The sequence below is a fragment of the Gallus gallus genome, chromosome 1, assembly GCF_016699485.2.
Source record: "Gallus gallus isolate bGalGal1 chromosome 1, bGalGal1.mat.broiler.GRCg7b, whole genome shotgun sequence".
Lineage (NCBI taxonomy): Eukaryota > Metazoa > Chordata > Aves > Galliformes > Phasianidae > Gallus > Gallus gallus.
The window spans coordinates 50,101,566-50,129,455 of record NC_052532.1 but is presented as its reverse complement, the minus strand read 5'-3'; the positions used below and the strand labels follow the sequence as shown (position 1 = coordinate 50,129,455).

Here is a 27,890-nt window from a genome sequence, read left to right as displayed (position 1 = left end):
TACCTCTGTTATTTTTCCAGGTTCTCAGAGATACTGTGTTAAATATTACCAGATTCTTCTTGAAATGTGATGGCTGAAGAAAATTACAGAAAGCAGAATGAACTGAAAGAAGCCACCTGCCCTCCTCCTTGAGGCTGTGATTGCTTGAAGAGGATTTCAAAATGCAGTAACGTGTTGTAAAGAGACAGCTATATTAAGTAGCTGGAGGAGTGGGAAGTTTCAGGCCATGACCGCCTCTCATCCAGATGCCTCTAGAGTAAGGCGTACACGCTGGTTAAGTTTTATGGTGACTAAAATATTTTGCCTGTTTGTGCTATTAACATTTAATTAGCCATCTGTTTGGGAAGGGTGACTTCAATTGAGAACTATCCTGGGCTGCGGGAAAAGAGGGGTGGCAGCAGGGACAGGGAGGGGGTCCCCCTCTGCTCTGCCCTCACAGGGCCCCATCTGGAGTGCTGCATCCAGGCCTGGGGCTCAGCGCCACAGTAACATGGGGCTGTTGGAGTCAGGCCAGAGGAGGGCTATGAAGATGATCGGAGGGCTGGAGCACCCTTCCTATGAATACAGGCTGAGGGAGCTGGGCTTGATCAGCCTGGAGAAGAGAAGGCTGCGGGGAGACCTCATGGTGGCCTTCCAGTACTTGGAGGGAGCTTATAAGCAGGAGGGGGACCGGTATTTTAGGTTGTCTGATAGCGATAGGGCAGGGACAAATGGCTTTAAACGAAAAGACGGGAGATTTAGGTTAGATGTTAGGGAGAAATACTTTGTTGCAAGGGTGGTACTGCACAGGCTGCCCAGAGAGCCGTGGGTGCCCCATCCCTGGAGGCACTCAAACCAGTGTCGGATGGAGCCCTGGGCAACCTGAACTGACCGTAACCGACCATTCCAAGCCACTTCGGGTCGCTTCGCAGCTCGCCCTCCGCGCCCGCAGGGGGCCTCAGGCGGCCTCAGGCGCTCCCCGCACTGCCTACAGCTCCCAGCGCGCTCCGCGCCGCCACCCGGATGCCGCGCGTGCGCGTAGCGGCGCCCTCCGGAGCGGCGTGTGGGGCTGCCGGCGCGGCTCGGGGTCCCGACCCGCCGTGTGAGGGCGGGCGGCGCGGCGGGCGAGAGGGCGCTGACGGGAGCAGGTGAGCGCCGGGCGGGGGCGGGGTTCGGGTCGTGCCGCCGGGCGGGGGGCGCTCAGCGGGCCGCCCCTCAGCCGCGGGGCTGTCAGCCGCGCCTCGCCCCTCCGCAGCGGTCGCGCCGCTCCGTAACGGTCGCGCTCCCCCGCTCCCCAACGGCGCCCCTCTGCTGTGACACAGCCGCTCTCCGCGCCCCGGCCGCCGGCCTCGCTGCCCTCCGCATCCGCCGCTGTCAGGCGAGGTGGCGGCCTGCCCGTCTCCTGTCAGCCGGCGGGAGCGGCACGCGTGGCACGGAGACGGAAACGTGGCAGTACTCCCGGGGCCTGCGGGCTTCGGCTGCGTGAGGCGCCGGGGGAGCCGGCGGGCAGCGGGCGCTCCTCCTGCCTGTGGTGCTGCCTTCGCTGCCCGCGCCCTGCAGGCTGGGAGCCCCTCGGCGGGCAGCGGCTGTGTGCTCCGGGAGTGCCTGTTACGGAGCTGATGAGGTAGGGAGAAGGAAAAGTTTCTTCGTGTCCACCTCTCTGCCTTCCTGGTTTTTGAAGGGATCTTCGTGTATACGCAGGTGCTGTCCTTCTGATGGTGTAGGTTTCAGTCACAGGCTGAAACAATCTTGCTCTGCTTGGCGTGCTGTGATGCTTTGGGGCAAGCGGTAGGAAAGACGTAGTAGAAGTGCCATGAGGGTCCTTCAGCCCTAACGTATGAGAGGGAGAAACAAAGCGTTGCAGGAATTAAGAACATCTGCTGTTCAGTAATGGGAAACGGGGTCTTAAAACCCCCCAAAAGGACTGGCAGCAGTGGGGCGCTGCTGGGCTTTTGCAGAAGGGAATGCGATTGCTCAGTGGATTATCTGAGTTCTAGAATGGCTTTTCAGCTGCTTCAGTCGGAAGGGGTGTGCTGGAAAGAAGAGCCGCTGGAACGAAGATTGGCTTCATTACCCCTGTCTGGATGCGCACAGCGTCCCTGGAGTTATCCCTCTGCTGAGGTGAAGGGTGGGTTCCTGGAGGATGCACGAAGTAAAGAGGGGAGGAGGGCACGAGGAGAGGCACGGCGTGTAATGATAGACGTCAGGGCGGGGTCTGGTTGTGTCCTGTTAGTATGAAGTTATGTTAATTCTGTGTTTCGAAGACTAAACTGCCAGGTGCTGCCTTTTTCTGTTCCTATTTAGGATGCTCTGACAGTGTGGCTTGGTAATCTCAGGGAGATGTTCCACACAGGAGAGACATGAGCAGCAGCAGTAGAGAGGAGGGAGCACGCTGGTGAGGGGATGAAGCATTCGGGGCCAGGCTGGATGGGGCTTTGAGCAACCTGGTCTAGAGGGAGGTGTCCCTGCCCATAGCAGGGGGTTGGAACTGGATGATCTTAAAGGTCCTTTCCAACCCAAACCATTCTGTGGTTCTGCGACAGTGAGCATCAGCTGGTGAGCTGAGGGGAGCGCTGCACAGCTGCTCAGGACTGAAATAATTCCCCAGCTTTGGGGTCACTGCTGTGTCATTTTAGGTTTGGCTTCATTCTGTGCTCTTAACCTGGCATTTCAGCTTGGTACCCTCAGCAGCACACAGACTTGTAAAATGTCTTTCCTTGCCACCTTTCATCAGGTAGTCAAAACTGGAGACTCGCAGAGCTCACTCAAGGTGAATATTTGGGAGGGCTGGGGAGGGGTGTTCCTGTCTCATCTTGTTTGTCAGCTGTGCTGCTGGGGCTGCAGGTAGTAAAAAGTCCATTTGTTTTATGAAGTAAGAGAGAAGAAAGCTGGCACGTTGTCGTTAGTATGATGAGAGCAGTTGTCACTGCCCAGTCAGTGCAGTGTTTGCTGGCTGGGTAATACCTGATGATTCAGAAATGAAAGAAAACGTCCATAACCCTAACAGCCCTTTTGTTCTGGAGAAGAATTCTTCCTGATCCCCAGCAACAGGAAATATGGTTATTTCTGTCTTGTTCTGTTACATACACTAACGATCGTCATGTCGTTTGCTTTTGTTTTTAATTAGACTTGTCTGCTCAAATAAATTTTTGCAGGAGCAAAAACCAGATATGTGTTAGGAGCTTTGTGAACAGTCCTGGAAGGTGCTGTGGGTGTTATTTGGCTGCTTCAGAAAGCTGAGTTATGTGAAGGTGGAGCCCCAAAGAAGATAATCTGATGTGCTGTGGGAGATACTGTCTTTAAAATGCCATTTTTTGGAGCCAAATGAAGTGAGTCCTGTTGGGTGAGTCCGGAGCTCTTTTGCTGCCATGAGTTGTGCATGAACGACAGAGCTACAGGGGAGCGACCTGAACTGAGCCTTCCTTGTGTCTCACCGAGGGAATGATAACTAAAGCTCTGCAAATCCATCTGTACCATGGAAGAGCCATTCTTCAGGCTGCTCCTTTGTCGCTGGCAGCAGCAGGATGAGAGCAGCTCGAAAATCAGGCTCCTGTGTGGGGTGAGCTCCCACGGCCGGCTCTGGATGTGATGGATGGGATAATGCTGCTTGTCACTGCTCAGGGTCAAAGTGTCACATAGAAAACGTAATAATAGCATCTGTAAGTAACTGTCAGTAATGTCTGTCTACCTTTCTTTGGTTTGTAACAGGGAAAGTTTTGCTGTACAGTGAGAGAGGTGAGAGTGGACACCTTGCTGGTTTGTATCCCGGCCTTTTCTTCCATCCTCATCCAACGTAGGTTTGAGAAAACAAACTCCACTGCTGCTTTTCCCAGTGCTTAGCCTATCCCTCTCCTGTGAAGTGGGAGCAGCACTCTGTATTCACATCACATATCCTGTCATCGCTTAGGAATATCGGAAAAGGGAGATCTCCTCTCGTGATCCCAAGGATCTGGCAGACAGACAGGGTGCTCTGCTGCTATTCGTGCTCAGCAGGCACCTGGCTTTTGCTGTGTAAGGCCAGACACCTTCACTTTCCAGGATTAGAAGCGTGGTGCTTGTGTTAGCGACATGGAATCAGCAGAGCCCTAAATGAGTTCTGTTTGCTCTCTTGTTTTTTTTTCCCCTAAGCCGCGCGGGGGAAGCCTTTGTTATTTCCAGATTGAGAAATAAGTGCTGCAGGCAGACCCTAAAGCCTTTTCAAGCTGCGCCCTGCGTGAAGGATGTGCTGTCTGCTTTGGAGCCAGCTAGCAAAATATAAAGCAGTTCTGTTCTGCAAGGAAAACGTCTGTCCATAGGCAGGAAGTCTGCATTCTGCGTAAGTGGGTGTTGTGTGGGAGTTTGTGTAGAAGCAAGCTTGACACGTCCAACTGTGAGCAGGAAGTCAGGCTGCCCAGTGCAGAACCAGTAGGAAACGGCATTCTGCTTTTTCACATCCCTGTTTTCAAAACGGATACACAGCTGGAAGTGCTCTGTCCGTCTGTGTCAGCTGGCCGGGCTTTGTCCCTGTGGCTGTCTGAGCGCGTGCTGGCCTTGCAGCAGGCAGACTGCTGGGCACTGCTCTGTACAGGGAGCAAAGCCGAGGCGTGGCAGTGCCTCTTACAGCATTTCTGTGCCTCATTGCTTTTCCAGCCCGGCCAGGAGTCTGCTGGATGCCTTGTGGTAGGAGACACGGCACAGAGTTCCTTCCAGTTCATCTTTTGCTGGGACTGGGACAGCTGGACCCTGAGGGACACTGCTGCAGTCCATGACGGTGCAGGCTCCTACCACCCCTTCTAGGCCTGCCGTAGGCTGTCGTGTCCTCTGATGGAGGATTCCTACAGGGAATTGGGATGAGGGCAGCTGAAGTCCCACAGCTTTTCATTCCCAGTCACCAGCTGAGGTTGGAAGTGAGCAGGAAGGCTTCCCTGACACCTCCCTCCTGCACCCGGAGCAGCGTGAGGCCAATTGTTTGTAAACATCTCAGGTCTACAAACCTATTTCAAGGTATTTCCTGCAGTCATCTGGGTTTACCGATATCACACTGAATGCTTAGCCAGGAGCCCATGCAGTGCTGCGTGGGATTCTGCACACTTCCAAAGGCAGGGGTCAGGGTAACAGGGCCAGAAGCTACTGTGTCATTTCCCCGTGCTCGGAGGTATGGCAGTGCTGTGCTCACTCACCTGCTTATCTGTGAAGCTGGACTTTTCTTCTGACTGTATGCGCACAGAGCAAATATTGACTCGTGGAACTAATGGCATTTGTGGCTCCAGGACGTGCCTTCACCTGGCTCAAGGGGAAACTGCTGGGGGAAGGGAAGGCAGAGGGCTCTTTCTGTGCCATAATTTAGGTGAGTCAGGGTTTGAGCTCCGAAAACAAAGCTTCCCAAGTGTGAGGGCACAAAAATGAGCTGCCTGATTCACTACAAGCTTTTTGTCTTCATTTGTAAGAGAAGGAGGTTCTGTATGTTTAATTGGTCGCGATCTACTTGGGGTTCTAAAAGCTGAATTGGAAGGGGCTTCCAGAATTACACCGAAGCGTGTGGCCTCCTGGCGAGGACTGTGGCTTTGCTATTGCTCTTACTTCTCCTACAGCTCTGTAAATAAAAGACCATAGCAGTGAGCAGTGGAGGCCAACTGACAGTCTGTGTTCAAATTCAGCATGGTGGTTAAAATCGGCAGGGGAGGAACACGCCTGGGAAGGAGTTTTTGTGCCAAAATAAAGATCCTACTGAAAAGCTCCAGGCAGCATTGCTCCACTAGGAACAATTTCTTCTCAGTAAGAGCGGTGCTGCAGTGGCACAGCTGCACAGGGAGGTGGTGCAGTCACCGTCCCTGGAGGTGTTCCAGAGCCGTGTGGATGTGGCACTGAGGACGTGGTCAGTGGGCATGGTGGGGATGGGCTGGCGGTTGGACTGGGTGATCTTAGAGGTCTTTTTCATCTGTAATGGCTCTGTGATTCATGCCTAGCGCATCCAGGCACTACCACAACAGGGTTAAGTGGAGATCACGTGGCAAAAGAAGCCAAGCGAGTAAAACATAGGCAGCAGGAGATTGTTATCTGGTGTTTGCAGGAAGGCAGGTATTTGAAATCTTTCGCATTGCAGCTGTGTGGAAGGGCAAGTTTGTCCAGAGGAGGCCTGGTGCTGTCAAGTGGAGGTAAATTTGCAGGTCTCCTTTGCAAACATCCATTTCTAAAGGACGCTTGCAGGGAAAAGAAAGTAAACGGGTATATTTCTGTGTGGCGTGGTTGTGACTCTGGCAGGGCTGCTGCAGCTGGAGAGCTTCAAACAGCTGCAGCTTCCTTTGTAGCACCTTTTCCAGGTACACACGCTGTCCTTCTGGCTGTCCCCCGGTGAACTGGGAGCTGTGCTGCCATTTGTTTCCATGCATGCGCTTTCACTGGCTTCACGGGGTCTCCTTTGGTTGCCTGCTGGCTAAAAGAGCTGAGAGCTGCTGTAGGGTCACATCCCTCTGTCCTGGCCAGCGATGCCGGCACCAGATCCCAGCTGGCTGCTTTTGGGAAGGTTTCCACAGGGCCCAGAGGCAGGAAAAGCTGCTCTCGTATCCGGGGCCGGCAGGAGAGCGATGACGTGGGCAGGGGGAGGTGTTCCCCTCTGCTACACCTGTCGTGGGATGAGGAGGGACCTCAGCACTCCTCCCCTGCTTCCTGGACGCCGTGCTTCGTTCAGTGGCTGCGGGGTGTTCTGTTGTGTACGTGCCTAACGCCGGCCTGGCTTCTCCGTGACAGGTTGGTTCAGCACTGACTGTACATGCATGAAGGTTAATGGTGACCTGGGGGTTTGAGGCGCTGAGCGTGCCGGAGTGGTGGCAGGGCAGTGGGGAGCCAGAAAAAAGCCTCCAAATGCACTGGCAGGAGTACCGTCAGCAGTTACCTGCTTGCTGTGCTCACCCTGAGTGCTGCCACGCGAAGTGAGAGCGCAGGTGCTCCTTTCCTATCCTTGGGATGGCTTTACCTGCTGAGGGAAAACCCAGCACTAACAGAGCTGGGGCAACAGGCAGCAGTGGGGGGCAGGACAGAACTCACAGGTAAGCAGCTGGCCGTGCGTGGGCATGGCAGCTTCTCAGAAACAAAAGCTGGACTTGTGGTTGCTTTGATTTGTTGGTTTTGTTTGTTTGCTTGCTTGCTTCTGTTTTGCTCTAAGGGTTGGTGTTGGAAGGTCAGCATCTGTGCAGCCATACCAGCTTTTCTCACGCAGAGAGCTGCTTAAATCTGGGGGGAAGAAGCCTTATTTGCGTTCTCAGATGCAGGTGCCTTTATACTGCTTATCTCGGAGCGCCGTAGCAAGCCACTTGTAGGCTGCAAGTGCTTGCTGGAGATATATAACCTTGTACTGCTGAGCACTGTAAACAACTCGGACAAGGCCTGCTGGGTGAATCCCTCGCATTCCTTCTTGCAGTGGTTTGCAGTCAGAAGTGGCTTTACTGAAAAGGGAAGCTGGAAAATCCATTCAAAGCATGCGAGCATTAGCTTCTCCCAGGTTCTTTCCCAAGTAAGTGTGCTCCTGTGTTTTGCTTTGATGCTCCTGAGATCTTTTGGGGGCTTCTTGCATCTCAAACTCACTTCACCACCCTGGTCCCTTCACCGTGGGCAGTAAATTCAGAGCATGGTGACACGCCATCTGCTTTTCTTAGTGTTCATGATTGAATAGGAATCAGAATCTGTGATGGAGAAGATGATGGACTTTGATTTGATTTTTGGCATTCTTTCAGTCAGCAATGCTGCTGCTTCACAGAGCATTTGGTAGGTGATACCATGCTCTTTTTAGCTGATAGGTGTGAAATGGAGAGGGAATTCCAGTCTCTGGAGTTTGCTGTGAGGAGTTTGTGCCGGGGGAGGAGTGTGTCTGTCCCTCACTGTGCTCTCAGATGCTAATTGATGCTCTCCTTTTTCTGTTTGTAACAGGACAGTGACCTCTCACCCCTAAGAACAGCATTCCTGGACCTGCTGACAGCCCCTGCCCCTCGGCCTTACCTAGCACAATGTCAGGTGAGCAGGCAGAAATGGGCGTGATGCCTTCTTTGATGGCTTTCTTCTTCTTCATCTGCAGCTTGATAAAAGGAAGTTACTGATTCCAGCAGCCGCTCTCTGTGTTAACATACAACTCTGCCTGAAGTGGAGGGAGGGAGAGTGCCCAGCTCTTTGTGATCTAGCTGCCTTTTTGCCCAGGGGAGTGCAGTTCCTTCTTCTACCCTGTGCTGAAGCCTGCAGAAGCTGCTTCAGCCATTGAATTACAGAAGAAGGAGGAGGATGAGATGAAGTCTGCCTCCCCATTTCTCATAAGGCCTGCTCAGTTCTGTTCTCCCAGGACTTGCCTCAAAGTAGGAGGCTTGCTTATGACCTGAGAGATTTATTCTATAAAGTGGTAGTTCTAAGGCTGAAGAATTACTGGAATTTGACTGTGGGCTACCAAGTTACAAGCTTGACTAATACTAGGTCTCCTCCAGCACACCCCTCTTGCAATGGAACTGTCCCACCCCATGTCTTTGCACCTCCCTTCCTGAGCTAGCTGCTTATTTCAGAGAAAACCCTAAGGGAGACTGTACTTCAAAGCCAAGTAAACCTTTGTGGTGATGTGCACAATGTAAGACCTGGGATGTGCTTGTCTGCTTCAGTTGCAAAACTCAATGTCTGCTTTTATTCAAAGGGGAACAGTACCTCTGGGAGGCTGCTTACTTTGCACACAGAACACCAAGGTGGTAGGCATATGTACGTTGCTGCAGCTGTCTGTGCATGGCGTTGGCAGTCTTAGAGGGAGGGCAGCAACATCCCAGCCCTTCAGCAGCAAAGGGAGCAGCTGAACATCTTACTGAGGGCTCCGATGTCCCGTTTTGTTGCCTGGGTGATACAGTTTCAGGGCAGTCTGGAGTGCTGCTGAGTCAATGTCAGTGCCTCTATAGGAGGCATTTACTTCATAAATCTGTTTAATGGTTGCCTTCACTTGGCACAGCTTTTCCAAGAGGAATGATCTCATGATGCCACAGGATGATTTCTGTTCCCCAGAAGTCCCTTTGTTAGAATTCAGTTTGGCCATTCTGCTTCTTTTGTTTGGCAATAAGGGTTCAAACCTTCTAAAATTGCTTACCTCCTTGGTGATGTGGAAGCTGTCACAGTGTCTAGAAGTAATGACCCTACATGCCAGTGTCTGCAGTAGCAGCCTGTTCTGAGTGTCCCGGGTTCTCACTGCTCTATGTTGCTCTCTTTGTGTTTAGGCCATCACACTCCCTCTGCTGGGGGTCCCTTCTCAGCACTCACACCCAGCATTTGGCCGCAGGAGATCCTGGCGAAATACACACAGGTACAGTGTTGGGCAGGGAGGGGATGTTCTGTGGCTCTGCACAGAAATAGAGACCCTGGTGGTTGCTGGCGGTCTCTGAATGCTGTAAGGAAGAGGGGGGTGCGCTCTCCCTCCAGTGGTTCGCTTGGGGGCACTTGTTTGCTATCGAAACTTCATTTGTTTTGTGACTGCGTCCTGGCTCTTGCAAGAGGATCTTGCAGAGCATACAGAAATTTCTGTGAATTATTGCTCTGCTGTTTTGTAACTATTGCTCCCCTGTAAAAATGTTGACACTCAAAGGGAGTCTCTGTCAATATCAAGCTACCCTGGACGGCTTGCGCATGGCAGGAAATGCTAGCCTCAGGGCTTGCCTCCAGGTGGGCAGAACAGGAAGGAAGGAAGCAGATATGGAATTTTGTAACCTAACCCGCAGTGTTTGCTGAGGCCACTGAACCCAGAGAAGGAAGCTGAAGCTTATTTTGGAGCTTCACTAGAAGCGTGCTTCTGTGGGGCTGCCTGGGTGCAGTGCCTGCAAGACCCCACAGGAGGGGCAGGTGGGCCAACAGCAATCAGAGGCATCTGTAGGCATTCACTCCTTACAAAAGCCTCGTGATCATAACCACCAGTGCTAACTATGAACACAGATAGAAGGAGTTGAGATTTGAACTGAATTTCCTTCGGCCTCTATTATGGGCTTGCCTCACAGATCCAAATCCCAGTTCTTCCTGCTGTCTTTCAGGGTAAACCTGAAAGCAGCAGGCAGGAAGTGGGGCACTGCAAGGAACCGAACTTGCAGTGTGTGTGCAGTAGGTTACAGAGGACTACCGCGTCTTAGAGTTGCAGCCAGTAGAGCCCAGTGTAGATGATGTATGGATTCCTCGGTCCATGAGGAAGTCTGTCTGCCCTTTCAGATGGGGAAGTCTTCATTGTGATACGGTGCTGCAACTCAAGTAGTTGTACCAAGAGGTTGCTGGGAAAACTGTGCAGGTGGGAAAGCAGAGCTTCACATCTTCCACAGAGAAGTCAAAATGGGGGCAGCGTGCAACACCTCCCCCGCTGGGAATTGTGGAGGAAGGCATCTGAAAGAAAAGGGCCAGGAGTGCAGCTGCTCAGAGGGCATAGTGCAGGCAGTGTAGGACGGGGTGGTATCCGCTTGTCTCTGTTCAGTTGCTCAGTACTGAAGTGATGAGAATGTCTCTTCTTCCTTACGTCCCCCAGAAGGAAGAATCCATTGAGCAGCCAGAGTTCCGCTATGACGAATTCGGTTTCCGAGTTGATAAGGAAGGTAAAACCAGTCCCATCTCTCTCCCTTTCAGTTTGTGCTGTGTGGAGCCCTGGGCAGAATGATTTTGCAACCACTGTGTGCTAGGTTTCATCTATTCAGACGTCAACTTCTTTCTGTATACTATTACTGTTACCAAGGGCCATGCATCAGTTGAGCTGGCCTTGTGGAATCTGGAGCACCAAATATGCAGCAGAATCCTTTCCATCCTCTTATGTCTGTGGCCTAGGTGAGGGAGAGATGGAAGTGAAGAGGAAGCCACCATTTCTATTAGTGGTGTGTTGGGAAAGGCGGCTCTGCTGGCTCGCAGCAGGCTCTCTGTTGCTATCAGGAGCACTGAGCACTGATGGCAGGCGCAGTGACACGTGCTGCCTGTGGAGAGCTCTCAGGCGAGTAGCAGCAGTGTGTGTTCTACTCATCCCAGCATCTTGGCAAAGCGTAGAGCAATCTGAAGGGGAAGAACTCACATCCTAGTTTTTCTGCAAGATCCAGAGGCAGGAGGCCAAACAGAAGGAGGTGAAGAGAGCTATGGCAGTTGGGCATTGAACGGCACAGCTTGCTGCCTTTGCAAAGATGAAGAGGAAGGACTATCAGATGGTGGGAATTACTTTATGTGCTCTGAGAGGAGATTTCCGGGTCTCAGGCCATGCAGTGTGGGGGCAGAACTACTTTGCCTGTGGTGCCCTAAGGCTCTACAGTCCTAGAGGACCTTGTTGGAGCAGTAACCTAGAGATGAGGACAGGACAGAGAGACCAATTTTGTTCAGCCATACCATTTGATAGACCTGTGCATTATAAAGTGAGCAGAAAGATTTGGATGGCATTGTTGGAATCTGCTGTGTGAAGAAGGATGGAGTGCCTTATGTCAAACCTGTATTGTGCTAATGTAGCTATTTTAGAAAGCTAGCCTCAGGTTAAGGTGCTCTCTCATTGTGAATTTGGCAATGTTCTTATTAAAGATTTTTTTTTAATGACTCGGTAGCCCCAGAGCTAACGTTTTGTGCCTCATTACTGGCATGAACATACAGCTTTCTGCTTGTCACCTCTGAGGCCTGCTATGCTTTTGTCAGCTTGATTTATACATCCTCACAAAACCCAGCAGGATAGCTGCTGCCGGGGTCTTGTTGGATTCCAGCCATGCTCTGCTGTACATCATGCATAAGCAGAGCCTGGGCCTGCTGACAGCTTCTTGGTTCTTAAGGCTTCAGTGCCTTTTGCTTACGACCACAACATTTGCTGCATGGAGAAGACGGTTAGAAACCAAGCTCTGCCTTCCCATGCTCTGGCTGGAAGACCTGAAAGTTTTTACATGCTTTTTTAGAGATGGCTGTCCTACTTCCCACCCCACCCTATGTTTGTTCCCTCTCTCACTTGTCTCTGTTTCATTCCCTTCCCTTTGCTGAGGCAGACAGTGCTGAGCCAAACTCCAGCAAGCTTCTGGGGCTCCCGCTGACAGAGGAGCCACAGCAGAGGCTCAAGTGGCAGGCTCATCTGGAATTCACACACAACCACGACGTGGGTGACCTCACTTGGGACAAAATTGAGGTCACCCTCCCACATTCAGACAAACTGCGCTCCCTGGTGCTGGCTGGCATCCCACACAGCATGAGGCCGCAGGTGAGAGCTCTGCCAACTCTGGGCTGACTTTCCTGCCTAGGGGAAGAGACGGTGGAGTGAGGCCACTCTCTCGTGATTAAGAAGTTGCCAGGCCATGGCTTTCTGGAGCTGGTTTAGTGACTCTTATTGGTGTTCATTCTGTCCCCCAGCTGTGGATGCGCCTGTCTGGGGCCTTGCAGAAGAAGAGAAATTCAGAGATGTCATATCGTGATATCGTGAAAAACAGCTCAAATGATGAAACCATTGCTGCCAAACAGGTGAGAGGTGCTGCCTAGTGCTGACTGGACTGGGGAGAACAGCCAGATTTGCTGCATGAGGAGGAAGAGGTGTCTGCCTAACACCTGCATCAGGGACAGTTGAGAGGACACTTGGTTGAATCCTACTGAATAATGTTATTGGGAGTATATCTCCTTTGTTTTTTTGGAGTAGAAGCTGTGCAGATCCTCTCCCTCATAGGGAAGAGGTTTAACCTCTGCTATCTGCAGGCTAGAATACCACACTGCAGTTTCATCTGGGCAGGTTCCTGATATTCACTGAGGGAAGCAAAGGGTGAAACACTGGTAGATGCACTTCCACGTAGATAATGATGGAAGGAAGGACGACTTTGCCCAGGGGGAGCTGTGGGCTGTTCACCTCCAAGTCCCCTACCACAGGTGTGGCCACATTGTTGGTTTCTCTGGAATAAGCATGGTGGGAATCCTTGCTTGAAATCCAAGCAGATGAAATTCCCAGCCGGCATGCTTACTGTAAATGGAGGCAGATATTTCTAGGGAGTCGCTAAGTTGCCATCTGACTGTTTTTTTTTACATGTTAGTGAAGGATATTAAATCAACCCCAGCTGCTTTGACAGGGCCATCTTCTTTGATGCCTAAAGACTTGGGTGTAGGGAAGTAGAGCTCACTGAGGCAAGAAACCACAAGTAAGTGCAGAGAGCAGAAGGCAATTGTTCAGGTGCTACTAGCTGACCCTTTCCCTGCTTATGGCTGTCCAACAGATTGAGAAAGACCTGCTCCGCACAATGCCCAGCAACGCCTGCTTCTCCAACATGAACAGTATTGGGGTGCCACGGCTACGCAGAATACTACGGGGACTTGCCTGGCTCTACCCGGAGATTGGATATTGCCAAGGCACTGGCATGGTAACCTGCTTTAATAGTGGTTTTGTGATAAGGATTGTTCTGTAGCTACTTTGGGGTGATTTGAGGTAATGCTGCCAGATGCTATGAATTCCAGACTAGCTGAAGGGAAGTCCCTTTCACACAGAACATACTGCGTGGGGAGGGTGGATCAGAGTAACACCACATGTCCAAAGGTGTGCAATAATTCGGTCCCTCTGGGGGGGAGGAAGAGGCGTTACACTGCACAGAAATCCCTTCCCTGGGAGAGACTGCAGGAGAGCTGCTGCAGAGGAAGGAAGACATTGGTCTTGTAGACACTGGACCATGTGAGGAGGTGGGGAAGGAGGCCTGTTCTTAGGACAAGCTTGGCATGTAATCTTCCTTCAAAATCCCAGGTGGCCGCCTCTCTGCTGCTCTTCTTGGAGGAGGAAGATGCCTTCTGGATGATGTGTGCTATCATTGAGGAACTGGTTCCCGCCTCCTACTTCAGTACCACCCTGATGGGGGTGCAGACAGACCAGCGTGTCCTGCGACAGCTCATTGTACAGTACCTACCCCGTCTGGACAAGCTGCTCCAGGAGCATGACATTGGTAAGACTGTGCCCATGGCTCCTCTGGGTGGTTTGCAGGCAGAGGTTACTGCCCTTGTTTCACAGAGGGAGAGCAGCAGAGCCAGGAGCAAACCTTCTGGCTCCGGAGGCCAGGGCAGTGCATGGTCATCTGTAAGCTGGGAGGGCAGCACTTAGGAGAGTCTGTCTCCGCTGATTAGCTGACATCCCATCATGATTCCTGCATATGTCTCTATTCACAGAGCTGTCCCTGATCACCTTGCACTGGTTCCTCACCTCCTTCGCTAGTGTTGTCCACATCAAGCTGCTGCTGCGCATCTGGGACCTCTTCTTCTATGAGGGCTCTCTGGTGCTGTTCCAGCTCACTTTGGGCATGCTCAGTATGAAGGTAGCACTACCACCACTTCCTTCCTTATAGCGCTTCAGTATTTGACTGCAAGATTTAGATGCAACAAGGCTTTGTATCCGCTTGCTGTATGTGATCTGGGAGTGTGCAAGGGAAGATGACTCCTTGCTTTCCTCAGAAGTGGGAGCCATGAAGACTTCCAAGGTGCTTTGTAGATTCAGGGATTGCTGTTTTCCCCGCTTACCTCATTTGATTCCTCATAATTAGATCCCATCAGCTGCTCCCTCTGTTCGCTCCAGATCCCAACCTGAGAATGCATCCTATTTAAATCAAAATGTCTCTTGGTTTTACACCACCTCCCTGACTCAAAAACGTGCCACATGGAGTTTTGGGAGCAGATCTCAGTGCAGTAGAATAGTAAAAAAGTGCTGTTCTATTCCCAGAGCTGGCCTGCATTTTTTTCTACCGAAGTTTTTTTATGTAATCTCATAGCTGTACCTGCATTGTTTCTGGCCTGGGCTGTACACTGAATGTATAGTTGAATCGAGCAGCTTCAGGAGCGTAACTGTCATGCTGACTGTTCTGTGTGGAAAAACAACTGCATCTTTGCAGGAGGATGAGCTAATCCAGTCTGAGAACTCCGCCTCAATCTTCAACACACTCTCGGACATCCCAAGTCAGATAGAAGATGCAGATGTGCTGCTGCGGGAGGCCATGCGCGTGGCCGGCTCACTGACAGATGTGGCGGTGGAGACCCAGCGTCGCAAACACTTGGCCTACCTCATTGCTGACCAGGGGCAGCTGCTCAACTCCAGCACCACTGTCAACAATTTATCCAAAGTGAGTGCTCTGAGTTCCGTCTGCCTCTGCTGCTCTGTTTTTACCATTCCTTTGTATTTCAACCAACTGCTGTTTGCGGGCAAGAGGTCCTCCTATCCGAGAGGATGTTGGCTCTGTCACCCAGAGAAAAGGTGTTGGCAAGAGAAGGGAAGGCCTGTACCAGTGAAATGCTGCTGACTGTCCTGATTGATAAACTCACAGATGAAAGGAGCGTTGATGTCGATCGTGATAATCATTAATGAGAGTAACGATGGAAAGCATTACATTTCATTAATGAGAAATAATAAGGGAAACAGCATTCACTTTTGGCAGAATTTGCTTGGAAGTAACGTAAGCATACAGCAGAGTGGGACCTGGGATTAATCCATTAGTAAGGAACTGATGTGCTGAAATGATTCCAGAAAGTAGAGTGCAGTGGCCTTTGAGAATCTGAATAAGAAACGCGTCATAGATCACAGTCTGCAGTTGCAGACGTAGTACCTCCTGTTCGTCAAGCCTGTATGAAACATACATTCTTGACACTCATCTTTGTGCTTATCACCAGGCACTCCTGCAATCCTAAAATGTAATAAGCAGCCACTTACAGATTTAAATACAATTATGTGTGGAAGTGCTTCTGGCAACAGGTAAAATTAAAACTGAAATTATTCAATTGAATCATAGTTGATTCTCGAACTTCATGTATGCTTTTGTCATAATTGAGCTATAAATAACCCACTGCACATGGAGCAGAACAAGCAATAGAGCTGATTCATTGCATTGGAACTAGAACAACTCCTGTCTAAAATTGCAAAGTCACTTGCCTGCCCCTTGCAATGTTAGCTATCATAGAATCATAGAGCGGCCTGGGTTGAAAAGGACCACAACGATCATCGAGTTTCAACCCCCCTGCTATGTGCAGGGTCACCAACCAGCAGACCAGGCTGCCCAGAGCCACATCCAGCCTGGCCTTGAATGCCTCCAGGGATGGGGCATCTACATCCGCCTTGGGCAACCTGTTCCAGTGCGTCACCACCCTCTGAGTGCAAAAACCCCTATCAGAACGCCTTGCTCAGACCTGACCAGTGTGGAGGATTATTTTATTTACTAAACTTACAGAAGTTTGTGCACTTTGTTCTCTCTTTTCCCTTCTCAGATCGTGCGGCGCAGGACTCAGCGCAGGAAATCTGGCATCACCTCTCTGCTATTTGGTAAGGGCAGTCTTGTGCTCTTCATGTGGTGTCGATGGATCGAGCAGCCATGAGGGGTGGGAGCAATGCAGGGGAGCACTGGGACAGAGGAAGAGAAGAGAAGGGAGCCCACAACTGAAGGATGAGCTGGAAGAAGTGTAGCTTTCTGTTTGCTTGCTTTGGCCTGATCTTAGAATGTACATTTTGGATCAGTTAGTAGGTCCTTAAGTGGTGACTTACCACAGATGGGCTTCTTGTGCTGGCCAGACATTTGAATGCATTTTCTACTAGACTGTATGCAGTCCACGGGCTGTGTGCTGTGCTCTCCTGAAGATCCCAGACCAGGAAGGATGGTTTGATGTATAACTCATCAAGGTTCATAAAACAGAATTTATAACTGCAAATATCACTGAAGCTCATTTCCATTCCTACCCTGAGAGTTTAATATCGTGGACACTTTTGATTCTTAATTCTCGTTGCTTATGAGCTAACACAACCTGTGTCCAGAAAGCGCACAGCCAGCATAGATTTAAAGTAACTTAATTCTGTGGCTTCATAATAGCCCTTTCTGTTGAAAATCTCTCTGTCATCACCTCCCTTGCAACTGGTTAGCTGGCTTGAAGTTGCCACATCTCACCGCAGAAATTGTTTTTCTGGTGAAAGAGAATGTACCAAATTTACAGGGTTTAAAAATCTCCAGTTACTGTAGTAGCCTGAACAAATCTACATCTGTGTTCTGCTGGTCTTTTCAGAGAAGAGCTTTTTTGATGTTCTCTGAGAAGCTCATATGACGTCAGAGGCTTGCTTACATACACGTACAGCATTATGTATAAACATGGTAGTACAAGGCCAGTGAAGCTGTTAAGAAGTGAAGAAATGCAGGCAGGGTGCTTATTTAACCTAGGTTCTCATAGCTCTTATTTGTAATGCTATCATGCAGGCAGTACAGACTGGATCTGTAGGGAGCTTTGCTGCCGAGCATATCTTCCTTGTGTCTCAGTCTCCCCTTGGCTGAGGTGATAGGGAGTTATTCCCAGGCACCAAGACAGATTTTAAGCTCAAGCTACAAGACACATCAACGTTAGAAACTGAGATGATTGGTGGTGTTTTTTCATTTCAGTGGATTTTATGTACAGTGATTATCATGGTTTTATCCTTATGCTATTCATAGGAACTGAAACATTACTTAAAATAGAAAAGTTTTTAGTCTGCAGCAGGTGACTGAAGTGGAAAACTTCAGACCAGGTGTGAGAATGGAAGGCTTGGATGTGATAAGTCCATGATGGCAAACTGTGTTAACTGTGAACTGCCCAGAGAGGTGGTGGAGTCACCGAGCCTGGTGGTGTTTGGATGTTGTGTTGAGGGACATGGTTTATTGAGAACCATTGGTGATGGGTGAATGGTTGGGCTGGATGATCCTGTGGGTCTTTTCCAACCTTAGCGATTCTATGATTCTGTCTGCTGCCTGTGATAGTTGTTGTATGTAGTCTTTGTCTGGGTGGGAATAAGAACTTACCCAAACCTGCATTCTCTTATTAAAGAGAAAGGAGGCACAGGAGTGACTAGAATGGGGGTCGTAGAATCACTGGAGCACTGCTTGAAAGGGACCTCTGGTGGAGCTTTGTAGTCCAACCTCTCCTGCTCAGAGCCAGGCTTGTGCTCATGCTGGCCCAACTCAGCCAGGGCTTTCTGTAGCGGAGATTCTTCTAAAAGTTGGATCAGATTGCTAAAAGAATAGAAAAGAGACCAATTAAAGTAGGTACAGGGGAGAACGAGATGTACATAGAATCATAGAATGGGCTGGGTTGAAAAGGACCACAACGATCATCAAGTTTCAACCCCCCTGCTATGTGCAGGGTCACCAACCAGCAGACCAGGCTGCCCAGAGCCACATCCAGCCTGGCCTTGAATGCCTCCAGGGATGGGGCATCCACAGCCTCCTTGGGCAACCTGTTGCAGTGCGTCACCACCCTCTGTGTGAAAAACTTCCTCCTAATATCTAACCTAAATCTCCCCTGTCTCAGTTTAAAACCATTCCCCCTTGTCCTATCACCATCCACCCTCATAAACAGCCTTTGTCCCTCCCCTTTTCCTTTTGGATAGGCATTGCAACAAGGTGATGCATGAGAGTTAGCCCTCCTCTGCACAACTATGCAGCTCGTCAGGCTTTGCAGGCTCAAAATAGAGCCCTTTCACATGCAGCTGATTTTGTACTCGTTTCCTGCTTTGGAAACATATGTGCAGGCACATCAGGTGCAGCGAGGTGTATCTGCTGGTAACCCCAGCTGCTTTCTTTTGTATTATGTATATTTGAAGGGGGGAAGGGTGTAAAACTTTCTTCCTGTCTCTCCTGCTCATGTTTGGGTGGGATTCATCTGGATGTGGAGGGAGGAGCATGGCATTTTGGCCAGAAGGGGCTAATGATGTAATAGCAGTATCTGTAAATGAGGGCAGCCCACTGAGCTAGCGTGGATGTGGTTGAGCAGTTTCTTCTTTAGTCACCTTCTGTTTTAGCAACGCTAATCTTCCGCCCTCTGCGTGATCTATTTCCAGTCTATCTCTTTGAATCTGTAGCGAGGCTTCTTACTCACCCTGTGGTCACTTACAGGGAGGTTTTGGTTAATTTTCATTGCTTGGACTGGGACGTAGCGTGTCTTACCCTATTTCTAGTCTGGAAACAAAGGTCAGTTTTTTCTTATGCTCTGTGTATCTAAATCTGATTCTCGTAATATACATAACCAATAGAAAACAAAAATAATTTAAAATCTAATCCCGTGCTTCCAGTTATGTTCCTAAAGTTTTGGTCTTTTTAATTAGTATTGCTTGAGATTAAAAGATACAGTTTATCACCGGAGGCATTCAAGGCCAGGCTGGATGTGGCTCTGGGCAGCCTGGTCTGCTGGTTGGTGGCAACCCTGCACATAGCAGGGGGGTTGAAACTACATGATCATTGTGGTCCTTTTCAACTCAGGCCATTCTATGATTGTGTGATGATAAAGCAGGAGCTACTCTTCATGCATACACAGCTATATCGCTCATTCTATTCATACTGCTTCCTGTAATGCTATTAGAAGGCAAGCCTTCTAATGCCGTTTATATAAAAATTGGAGTTCATGGAAGAACACAGTGTTTTAAATGCTGATTCTGTTAATCCAACTACCGCTTCTTCAGTACCTTATAGAGGAAAAGTAGGTCTGTGAAAATGCACTTTGAATTATAAACAAAAGCTGGATCCTTCTTTTTAGAAAAAAAAAGGAGCAAGTGGTTCATTATGCCCAAACTTCGTGTACCCAATAGAGATTCTGGATGTTAACTGTCTGAAGAATCAATACCAGTAGGTATCTTTGTCATGTATAAATAAGTAGATACTAGCTGTCACTGCTCCTGTGGGAATTAGTGGAAGTTGGAAGATGTTTTGGTAACTTTTGTCTTGTACTTTGTATTTGTTTGACCCTTTGTATACACCCAAAACCTTTGAAATTGGTCTGTTAGAGAGACTAAGGTCTCAGATGGAGGCTTGTCTCTTGTGGCTCTCACTTCTAGACTGACACGAGAGTGAGCTGTCTTGGTCTTTTTCAAGTTTCAGTGAAGAAGATGCTCTTGTCCTGTAAGCAAAAATTAGAAGTAGTTGAAAGCTGTTTCAGTTTAAAGAGAATTTCAGTTCATGACAATTTTTGGAAGTTCCTTAGGTTTGAGTCCAACCATTCAGCTGCCTCTGTTTGCTGTGCAGACACTGCTCTGAAACAGTAGAGCAGCACTGTGGCATGATGAGTTGCCCAGAAAGATCAGAGTTGACATCCTTCCGTTCCACACGTGCTTGGAAATAAAACTTGAAGCAGTCTTGTTGATACTTCTTATGTACACTACTGAATAGATTGGCAGTAAGCACCTGCCTTAACACAGGCAATTCGAAGTCAGGCTTGTTTGATTTCTGTAGAACTAATGATTTCTAATATTAATAAAAAATATCTCATACTTGTTTCCCTTCTGCACCTTCCCTCTGGCTGTGTGGGCTCCACCAGGGGATGATGACTTGGAGGCACTGAAAGCCAAGAACATCAAGCAGACAGAGCTGGTGGCCGACCTCCGCGAGGCCATTCTGCAGGTGGCACGGCACTTCCAGTGTGTGGATCCCAAGAACTGCAGCATTGTGAGTGGGAGCTGCTGTGTGCTCCTGGAGGGGGTGGGCTTGAGAGAGAATGCATCAGCTGTAACAGATGGAGGGTGAGGGTTGCCCAGCCCTTCTCTAGTGCAGGAATGCTGGGCTGGGAAGTTGTCTTCTGTTAGAAGAAAGGTTTGGGAACAAGGGTCAAGAGCTTTGGTAGATCAGCTGGGCATAGATGCGTAGGCTCGCTTGAGTTGCAATGGACCTTAAGCTCATCTGTTCCAACTCTCGTCATCTGTTGTTTTTCATTCCTCTGCTCTGTGTCCACGTGCTTGCCAGGATCTGACTCCAGACTACAGTATGGAGAGCCACCAGCGGGATCATGAGAACTACGTGGCCTGTTCCCGCAACCGACGGCGCCGTGCCAAGGCACTGCTGGACTTTGAGCGTCACGATGACGACGAGCTGGGCTTCCGCAAGAATGACATCATTACGGTATGCCAGCCTATGGGAGAGGAACCAGGGCAGGGTCATGCAGTCTGAGCTTGTTTGGGATTCTACACTGCCTCTTCTGTGGGGAAACACGGGAGGAGATGAGCTCAGAGCCCAGTTAGGTGTCCGAAGGGAAGCAGCTGGTGGTTCTGGGAGCTGTCCGGGGATGAGGCAGTGTGTTCCATCCTGTGTGTTCCTTGTGTTGTCTTGTCTCAATGCAACTACAGAGTCCCTTTTCTGGCTGCCATACAGCTGATCCAAAGCTAGCTTTAGTCCAATCTGTGTTCCAGTTCAACACCACGCGCCAGGTTGCAGTAAGACTAAAAGCATCCATTCTGCCTTTTAGTTGTGGGCATCCCATCTGGAACTTAGAAAAAAGGGGCATGGAATTGTGTGTTCAGTAGCTTTTTGCTGTTGAAGGCCCTGGACTGTGTGAGAAGGGGGCATTGACAAAAGAGCTGAAAAGCGGTTCATCATTATGCACTCACAGTCAGGCAGCTGTTGCCCTCCTGGCACTGCACGTGCTCCTGTGGGGACAGATTTCTGTTTCCCACCTCCATTCCTCACTGCTGCAAGTCACTGACACTCTCTCCAACTGTTTTCCACTCCCTGTTTTTTCAGATCATTTCCCAAAAGGATGAGCACTGTTGGGTTGGAGAGCTGAATGGACTGAGAGGTGAGAGAGCAGGACAGCTTATACTGGAAGGAACAGGGTGGGATGCAAAGCATTCATCCACAGCAACTGTGCTGGCGTATTTTAATAAAAGGCTCTGCCAGTCACTCAGAGGAGCTGCCAGGGACAAGGGGAGTATTCCAGCAGGGTATGAGGGTGGTGGTTGCAGCTACATGGTTACTTCTTGCAAACAGCAAGGTTAGGCTGCATTCTCCTGTTACAGTGTGGTTGGGTGCACATCATCTCTGCTGTTTGTGGGCAGTGTCCAGCAATGGGTTTCTTCCTGCAGTTGCCTTAATTCTGGTGATTTTCTGGCTGCTCGCTTCCTTTTTGGGGTTGGACCTTATGAACTCTGATTTATTCCCAGCCTTCACTGGGCTCTCATCTCTCTCACACAGGGGATTCTCGGTGTCTATGTTAGGCTTATCTTTTTGTCTTTGTAGGTTGGTTTCCTGCAAAATTTGTGGAGATCTTGGATGAGAGGAGCAAAGAGGTAATTAAAAAAATAATTACAAAAGGTAATGTCATAATTGGAAAGAGCCGTATATTACCCTCTTTCAGTGTGTTTGCTCTCTCTGGCTACTGAGCAACTTGGTGATGTTATCAGCTTATTTTCCTAAGCCTGTTTGCTCAGTTTCCTGATGCTGGCCACGCAGACAGCACAGACTGTGGGGGGAGCTGAGTGCAGTGCCTGGGCTGGCAGGGCCCCCATAGACCAGCTTTGGGAAAGCAGAGAAAGCAAAAGGCAAGCACACAGCAGGACCCTGTGGTCGGTGTTTCTGCCTGCTTCCCACTGCTTGTGTTCTCTTCCTCCTTAGAGGCTATCCCTGTGAGTCCTGCAGTGCTTTGTGGTCACTACAAGGTATGGTCTGAGTAGCTGTGCCCAAGGAAGCACTGTCATGGTTCCTCTTGTGACCAGCAGCAGTGAGATGCCAGCTGTTTAGAGCAGATGCCTCACTGTGGCCCGAAGGCTACTGATAAAAGATAAATATCATCAGCTGTCGGCCTACACAATTTGCAGGAGAAGTGGAGAAAAGTCTCCTTCTCCTCCTCACCATTTGGATAGTGAGGAATGGCTCAAAGGCCAACCCGAGACCCCAAGCCCTTAGTTAGACGTCATTGTTGACATCTCACTTGCTTCCTTCAGTCCCCTTCTCTGGGCTGGTTCCATAAATGCAGATCACGTATCTCTGTGTGTATAAACTGTGCTGCTGAACGGTTCTCCCAGATGAGGGAATGTGAAGGATCCCGTTTATTCTAATCTTGGCATGTTACTGTTAGTCCTCTGGGATAGCAGCGTGTCTGTGTGGTACCTTTGAGTGATACACCAGCTGACCTGGGAATTCTCACGTACCCCTATTTATCCTGGCCTTTAGCAGCTGACAGAGTCCCAGGAGCCCTCACTGCTTGTCCCGACCTCACCTTAGCTTGGACAGCATCACACCAAACTGCAGCAGTTCCTCCGTGCTGAATGCTGCCAGGATGGTGGTGGTGTCACCAGTATCGTGTCCAGCACCCAGGCACGAAGGTGCTGGTGTCCCAGCACATCCCAGGGGGCCAGCACTGAACATGGCACCTTATGCAAGAGCCAGCAGGAGCATAAGAGGCTGAGGAAATGGTTGGGGTGCACCTGGGAGTGGAGGACTGGAGTTAGCTGTGAGCTGCCCCTTTAGCAGTCTGCTGAGAGCTGATTCTTTGTGTTCCTCAGTACTCCATTGCTGGGGATGACTCAGTCACAGAGGGGGTGACAGACTTGGTGCGAGGGACGCTTTGTCCTGCCTTGAAGTCCATATTTGAACACGGATTGAAGAAGCCATCGCTGCTGGGGGGTGCCTGCCATCCTTGGCTGTTCATTGAAGAGGTGAGATGTCTCAGTTCCTTTCATAGAACAGTGCTGTCAGAGGGATGGGGAGAAGGGGCTGCGGGGCAGTGTGTACTGACTGTCCCTACGCCGTTCTAGGCTGCAAGCAGGGAAGTGGAACGGGACTTTGACTCTGTGTATTCTCGCCTCGTGCTCTGCAAGACTTACAGGTAAGGTCACTTCTTTCACAACGAGCAGCAGTGTCTGTGCCCTGCTGCTGTCTGCCTGCCAAACTGCTGCTGCTGCTTTCCACCATAGGAAAGGTCGTGGTCCGCCCCAGCCTCCATGTATGCGGTGTCAGTAGGCTGGCATGCCTTTGCTGACTTGGGGCTGGCTTTTGCTTGGGCTCCTGCATTTGCATCTGGGGTCATATTTTGCTCTCTGACAGCTGTGTGATCACCCTTGCAGAAGCAAGGGAGCTGTCACTGTTGGGGTTTGGAGGGGCCTACATGCGCCCTGGGGTGGTTCCTGAGCTAACAAGCTTTTTTCTGTGATCCTTTCAGGCTGGATGAAGATGGCAAAGTCCTCACTCCAGAGGAGCTGCTTTATCGGGTGAGTGCTACCCCAACCTAGGCAGAGCCTAGCTGATAACATAGGGATGTTTACCATGGGAGCTGCTGGAGGGTGATGCCCTTCTCCAGGGAGATGCTTGACTTTCCTTTGTGGCATGAAGACACCATGTGCTTGGGGAGAGGCAGAAAATGGAACTGTCAGGCAGCCTCAGCCCTTCTAATGCTAGCAGGTGGTGCTGGGTGAAGGTGGGGAGCTCTTGGGAGGGCAGCATTTGGCTGTGCTGCTGAAATGGTTGCTCAGCCCAGCTTAAGGTGAAGCTGTGAGCAGACGGTAACCACATCTTCCTGCCCTCCAGGCAGTTCAGGCTGTGAACATGACGCACGACGCTGCACACGCACAGATGGATGTGAAACTTCGTTCCCTCATCTGCGTTGGGCTCAAGTGAGTCACCCAGACCTATCGCCCTCACACTGTGGGTGCTCGGGAGGGGGCAGAACAGGCCCATGGGCAGCAGTTGCTTCCATCTACCTTAGGCCGTGGGGACTTCTTCCCCTCTCACTTCAGCCGCTGAGTGGGATCTGCTTCTTTCTCGCTTGTCATGGTGGCCCACGTAGATTTACCTGGGGCATCCCCCTCCTGCTGGGGCTGAAATTAGGCTGTCCCAAAGGGACAGAGCTTCTTTCCCTGGCTTCAGCCCAGTAACAAACCTCTGCCCCATCACTGCAGTGAACAAGTGCTGCATTTGTGGCTGGAGGTGCTGTGTTCAAGCCTGCAGACCGTGGAGAAGTGGTTTCATCCCTGGTCGTTCCTGCGCAGCCCTGGATGGGTCCAGATCAAGTGTGAGCTGAGGTACGTCTGTCTCTATGGGTCTTGCGTGGATTTCCTCCTGCCTTGCGGGGAAGTGGCCCTCACTGCAGCTGGGTTTGAGCCCTCAGCAGACAGCGGTAGCTTCTGCTGTCCAGACATTCCCCCTGCAGGGATCTCTTTCTGTGTGCTGAGGCAGCAGTGACCGTCTAGACAGTTTAATGGGATGCACAGTGCCTGCTTGATTAAGGTCAGAACCTGGCTTCTGTGGAGCTGTCATGACGATCACGCAGCACCTTCCTGTCAGCAGCCTCCTCTGGGCCAGCCAAAAGCAGGTCAGCCCTGCAGCTACTCCGATGAAGACACCACCTTGTCTGTCCCTGCCCTCCAGACCCTCTGCCAGTCACAATGGTTCCCAGCAGGAACATCTATAGTGGAGAGCAGGCCTGTGTGCTGCCCACACCTAAAGGTGCCCTGCTTCTGGCGCTGCTGTGGGTAGGAGTTCCCTCCACCTCTGTGCTGCAGTGAGCCTGAGGCTGCTTGTACCGTACGGAGCGGTGGGACTGGTTCTTGGCTGGGCTGGGGCTCATTAGGAGCAGGAGCTGAGCTTTGTGCCATTCTCCTTCCTGCTTTCATCCTCTGGAGGATTGTGGCCATCCTACAGCTGCAGGAGTTGAAGAATATTCTTGTCGGATATTCTCCCGAGCCTGGAGGACACTGACAAGTTTGGTAGCTGAACTCCGCATCTCTGTCTTCAGGGAGCCCTTCTGCAGTCCCTGCTTCTAGCTGGGTCCATCCCCATGTAGCACATGTCCCTAGGGGTCAGGACGCTCCTCTTACTTCAGGGAGAGAGCAGTGAGTGTAAAATCTCGGAGGTGCTGCTGATAGCAGTCAGCTTTCTGGAGAGAAACTCACAACCCTCGTTGTGTCTGCAGGGTAGCAGAGCCCTGGGACTGCCTGCGCTTCCCTGCGTTGTGTTGTCAGGCTCTGTAGGGGTTGCACTTGAGTCACATTTCTAAGCTTCTCTTCCCAGCATGGGCCTGGCAAAGATGCAAAGCCCAAAGTGCAGGAGGAAACCGGCCACAAGTGGCTGGTGCTGCGTTTTTGGTGCCAACAAAAAGGCTCTCCACCCCTATAAAATTGAACAATTTTCCAGGGCAAGCTGAGGAGCAATTGTGTAGCTGGGGCAGCAGCTCTGGGTGTGCTCATTGCTACCGCTCTCTTCCATTTCAGAGTGCTCTGCAAATTTGCCTTCAGCCTGTCTCAGGACTGGGAGCTGCCAATAAAGAGGGAGGTGAGTAGGCAGCATTGCTCCTCTTTTGAGCCGGGGGCTTCGCTTAGCACCTCTCCTCACTATCTGGTGCTCCAGCCCATCCTGGAGCCAGCTGTAGATGGAGCTGCTTTCTTTGGCAGTGCCCAGGAGCAGGTGGCAGGGCACTGCCCACACGGCTGGGGCAGAGGGAAGTGGCGGCCCCTCCCTTCCTCCCTGCTCTCCAAACCGCAGGGCCTCTCCCTGCTTCAGCTTCGAAGGGCGGGGCAGGGGGGGGGAGTGGGAAGTGAAGGCAGCTCTGCTGGATGCTGTGTGCCTCGGCTGCCCGGGCCCTGCTTGTCTGGATGCGTCCTTGCTTGTCTGGATGCACTGACCCCGGTCTCTGTGCCTCCCTGCAGGAGAAGGAGAAGAAACCGCTGAAGGAAGGCGTGCAGGACATGCTCGTGAAACACCACCTCTTCAGCTGGGACATAGATGGGTGACCTCCACCCCACTGTGCCCCGGGAGCCTTCTCCGTGGCGTGCACTCCTTTCCCCAACCCCCATCATCTCACATCCCCTTCCTTCACTTCCTCCCCCTCCCCACACTCGTATCTGTGACAGAATCCCCTCGGGGGGCTGCCAGTCCACCCGGGACCGACGCAGCGTGGCCTTGTGGCACTGCTGCCAGACCCGAGGGAGGTGACGGTCGAGGCTGATGCTGCACAGGGACACGTGTGTTCTGACCAGAAAAATGAGTGCCCCCTCCCAGCCTTCCCCACCTCTGCTACCCCCGTTGCCCTGGGGAGAGGGGCTGCAGGCCCAGCCGCTGCGTGCCAGCGTTTCCAGTGCTGCCGTAGGTGTGGGGCTGAGGCAATCCTGGCGGGATGGCTTTGATCCGTGAAGGGTGGCACTGCAGATGCAGGTGGAACCGAACTGGTGAGGGACTTAGCGCTGTGCGGAGCAGGGCTGGCACGCAGCCCGCCTCGTGCCATCCGAGGGCTCACCTCCAAGGGGAGGGGGACGGCAGAACCGAAGCGCTTGGATGGGTTTGCCCGACCCGGAGCCAGGGCAGAGAAGAGGGAACCGCAATCAGCCTCATCCCACTTCTCTGACACTGGTGTGTGGGATGTCGACAAGAGGTGCCTAAGAGCACCGGCCTGTTACTGCTCTTACAGCCCCAGGGGATGGGCTTTGTCTCCTCTGGGAGCAGATGAAAACCGACACTCCCCTAAAAGAGTGTTTCATGCTGTCATTTTAGTCTCTACGTGATTTTTACTGTTAACCAAAAAGCTGTAAATTAACTCCGGGAACGTGTGTATATTTTGGCACTGTCGTAGCTCAGGATGGGGTTCAGGTTGGAGCCGGCTCAGGGAGACCGACTGGTCCTCCTCGCCCTGCGGCGGGGCAGGGACGCCAGGCGGGAGTGGAGAATTGCTGCTTTGTGGTGGTGGCTCTGGATATATATGGAGTCTGTGACTTTCTACTGAAAGCGCTTGTCAGTGAGCACAAACTACTACATGAGATGACACTAGATTCTTACTTTACTTTATTCTGTGGGTTTGTAAATAAACTGCATCTTGGGAGAGCGCTGGACTTCGGCTTTGTTTTTCCATGGGGCCGGGGCTAACTAAATTCCTTCTTGAGCACATCGCCCACGGAGCTGTGCTGCTCCATCCCTGGAGGCACTCAAGGCCAGGTCGGACGGGGCCCTGGGCAGCCGAGCTGGGGGGGTGGGTAGCCCTGCCGCTCACGCGAGCTCTGCAGCCTCACCTAACTGGCAGCAGGGTCCAGGGCGGCCCACAGGGCTGTGAGGAGGCCGGAAGGAGCTACCTGTGCTCATCCTTCCCTAAGGCCAGCTCTGGATTACGGCTTTGGTGGTTCTTTGGGTTGTGGAAGGACCCGCGGAGCTCACCCACCCGTGGCTGAAGCAGGCAGCGGCGTCAGACCCTCCCAGCAGCACCACAGAGAAGCTTCCGAGCGCGCGGCTGTTTGGAATTTT

General features: G+C 51.2%; 1 protein-coding gene across 9 annotated transcripts; it reads left to right on the top strand.

The window, feature by feature from the left end:
* Positions 1-1,004: 1,004 nt before the first annotated feature.
* On the top strand, positions 1,005-27,476 carry SGSM3 (small G protein signaling modulator 3). Of its 9 annotated transcripts, XM_046907742.1 has the most exons (24): positions 1,005-1,127; positions 3,135-6,113; positions 7,376-7,468; positions 7,882-7,965; positions 9,189-9,274; positions 10,472-10,538; positions 11,943-12,151; positions 12,301-12,408; positions 13,146-13,289; positions 13,664-13,859; positions 14,080-14,225; positions 14,796-15,023; positions 16,159-16,213; positions 20,215-20,342; positions 20,637-20,792; positions 21,411-21,465; positions 21,906-21,955; positions 23,171-23,323; positions 23,423-23,493; positions 23,827-23,875; positions 24,192-24,277; positions 24,563-24,685; positions 25,874-25,934; positions 26,309-27,476. In XM_046907742.1, the coding sequence occupies exons 4-24, from the start codon at positions 7,959-7,961 to the stop codon at positions 26,390-26,392; spliced, it is 2,262 nt and encodes a 753-aa protein (XP_046763698.1). In that variant the 5' UTR covers positions 1,005-1,127; positions 3,135-6,113; positions 7,376-7,468; positions 7,882-7,958; the 3' UTR covers positions 26,393-27,476. The 9 variants fall into 9 exon arrangements, with proteins under 9 accessions (XP_046763698.1, XP_015144375.1, XP_046763706.1 ...); XM_015288889.4 differs by lacking the exon at positions 3,135-6,113; XM_046907750.1 differs by lacking the exon at positions 7,376-7,468.
* The last annotated feature ends 414 nt before the right edge of the window (positions 27,477-27,890 follow it).

Coding starts and splice junctions, on each gene's coding strand:
- SGSM3 (XM_015288870.4), top strand. Junction 23,324..23,422: donor CTTGGCTGTTCATTGAAGAG/GTGAGATGTCTC, acceptor ACGCCGTTCTAG/GCTGCAAGCAGGGAAGTGGA. Junction 23,876..24,191: donor CAGAGGAGCTGCTTTATCGG/GTGAGTGCTACC, acceptor CCTGCCCTCCAG/GCAGTTCAGGCTGTGAACAT.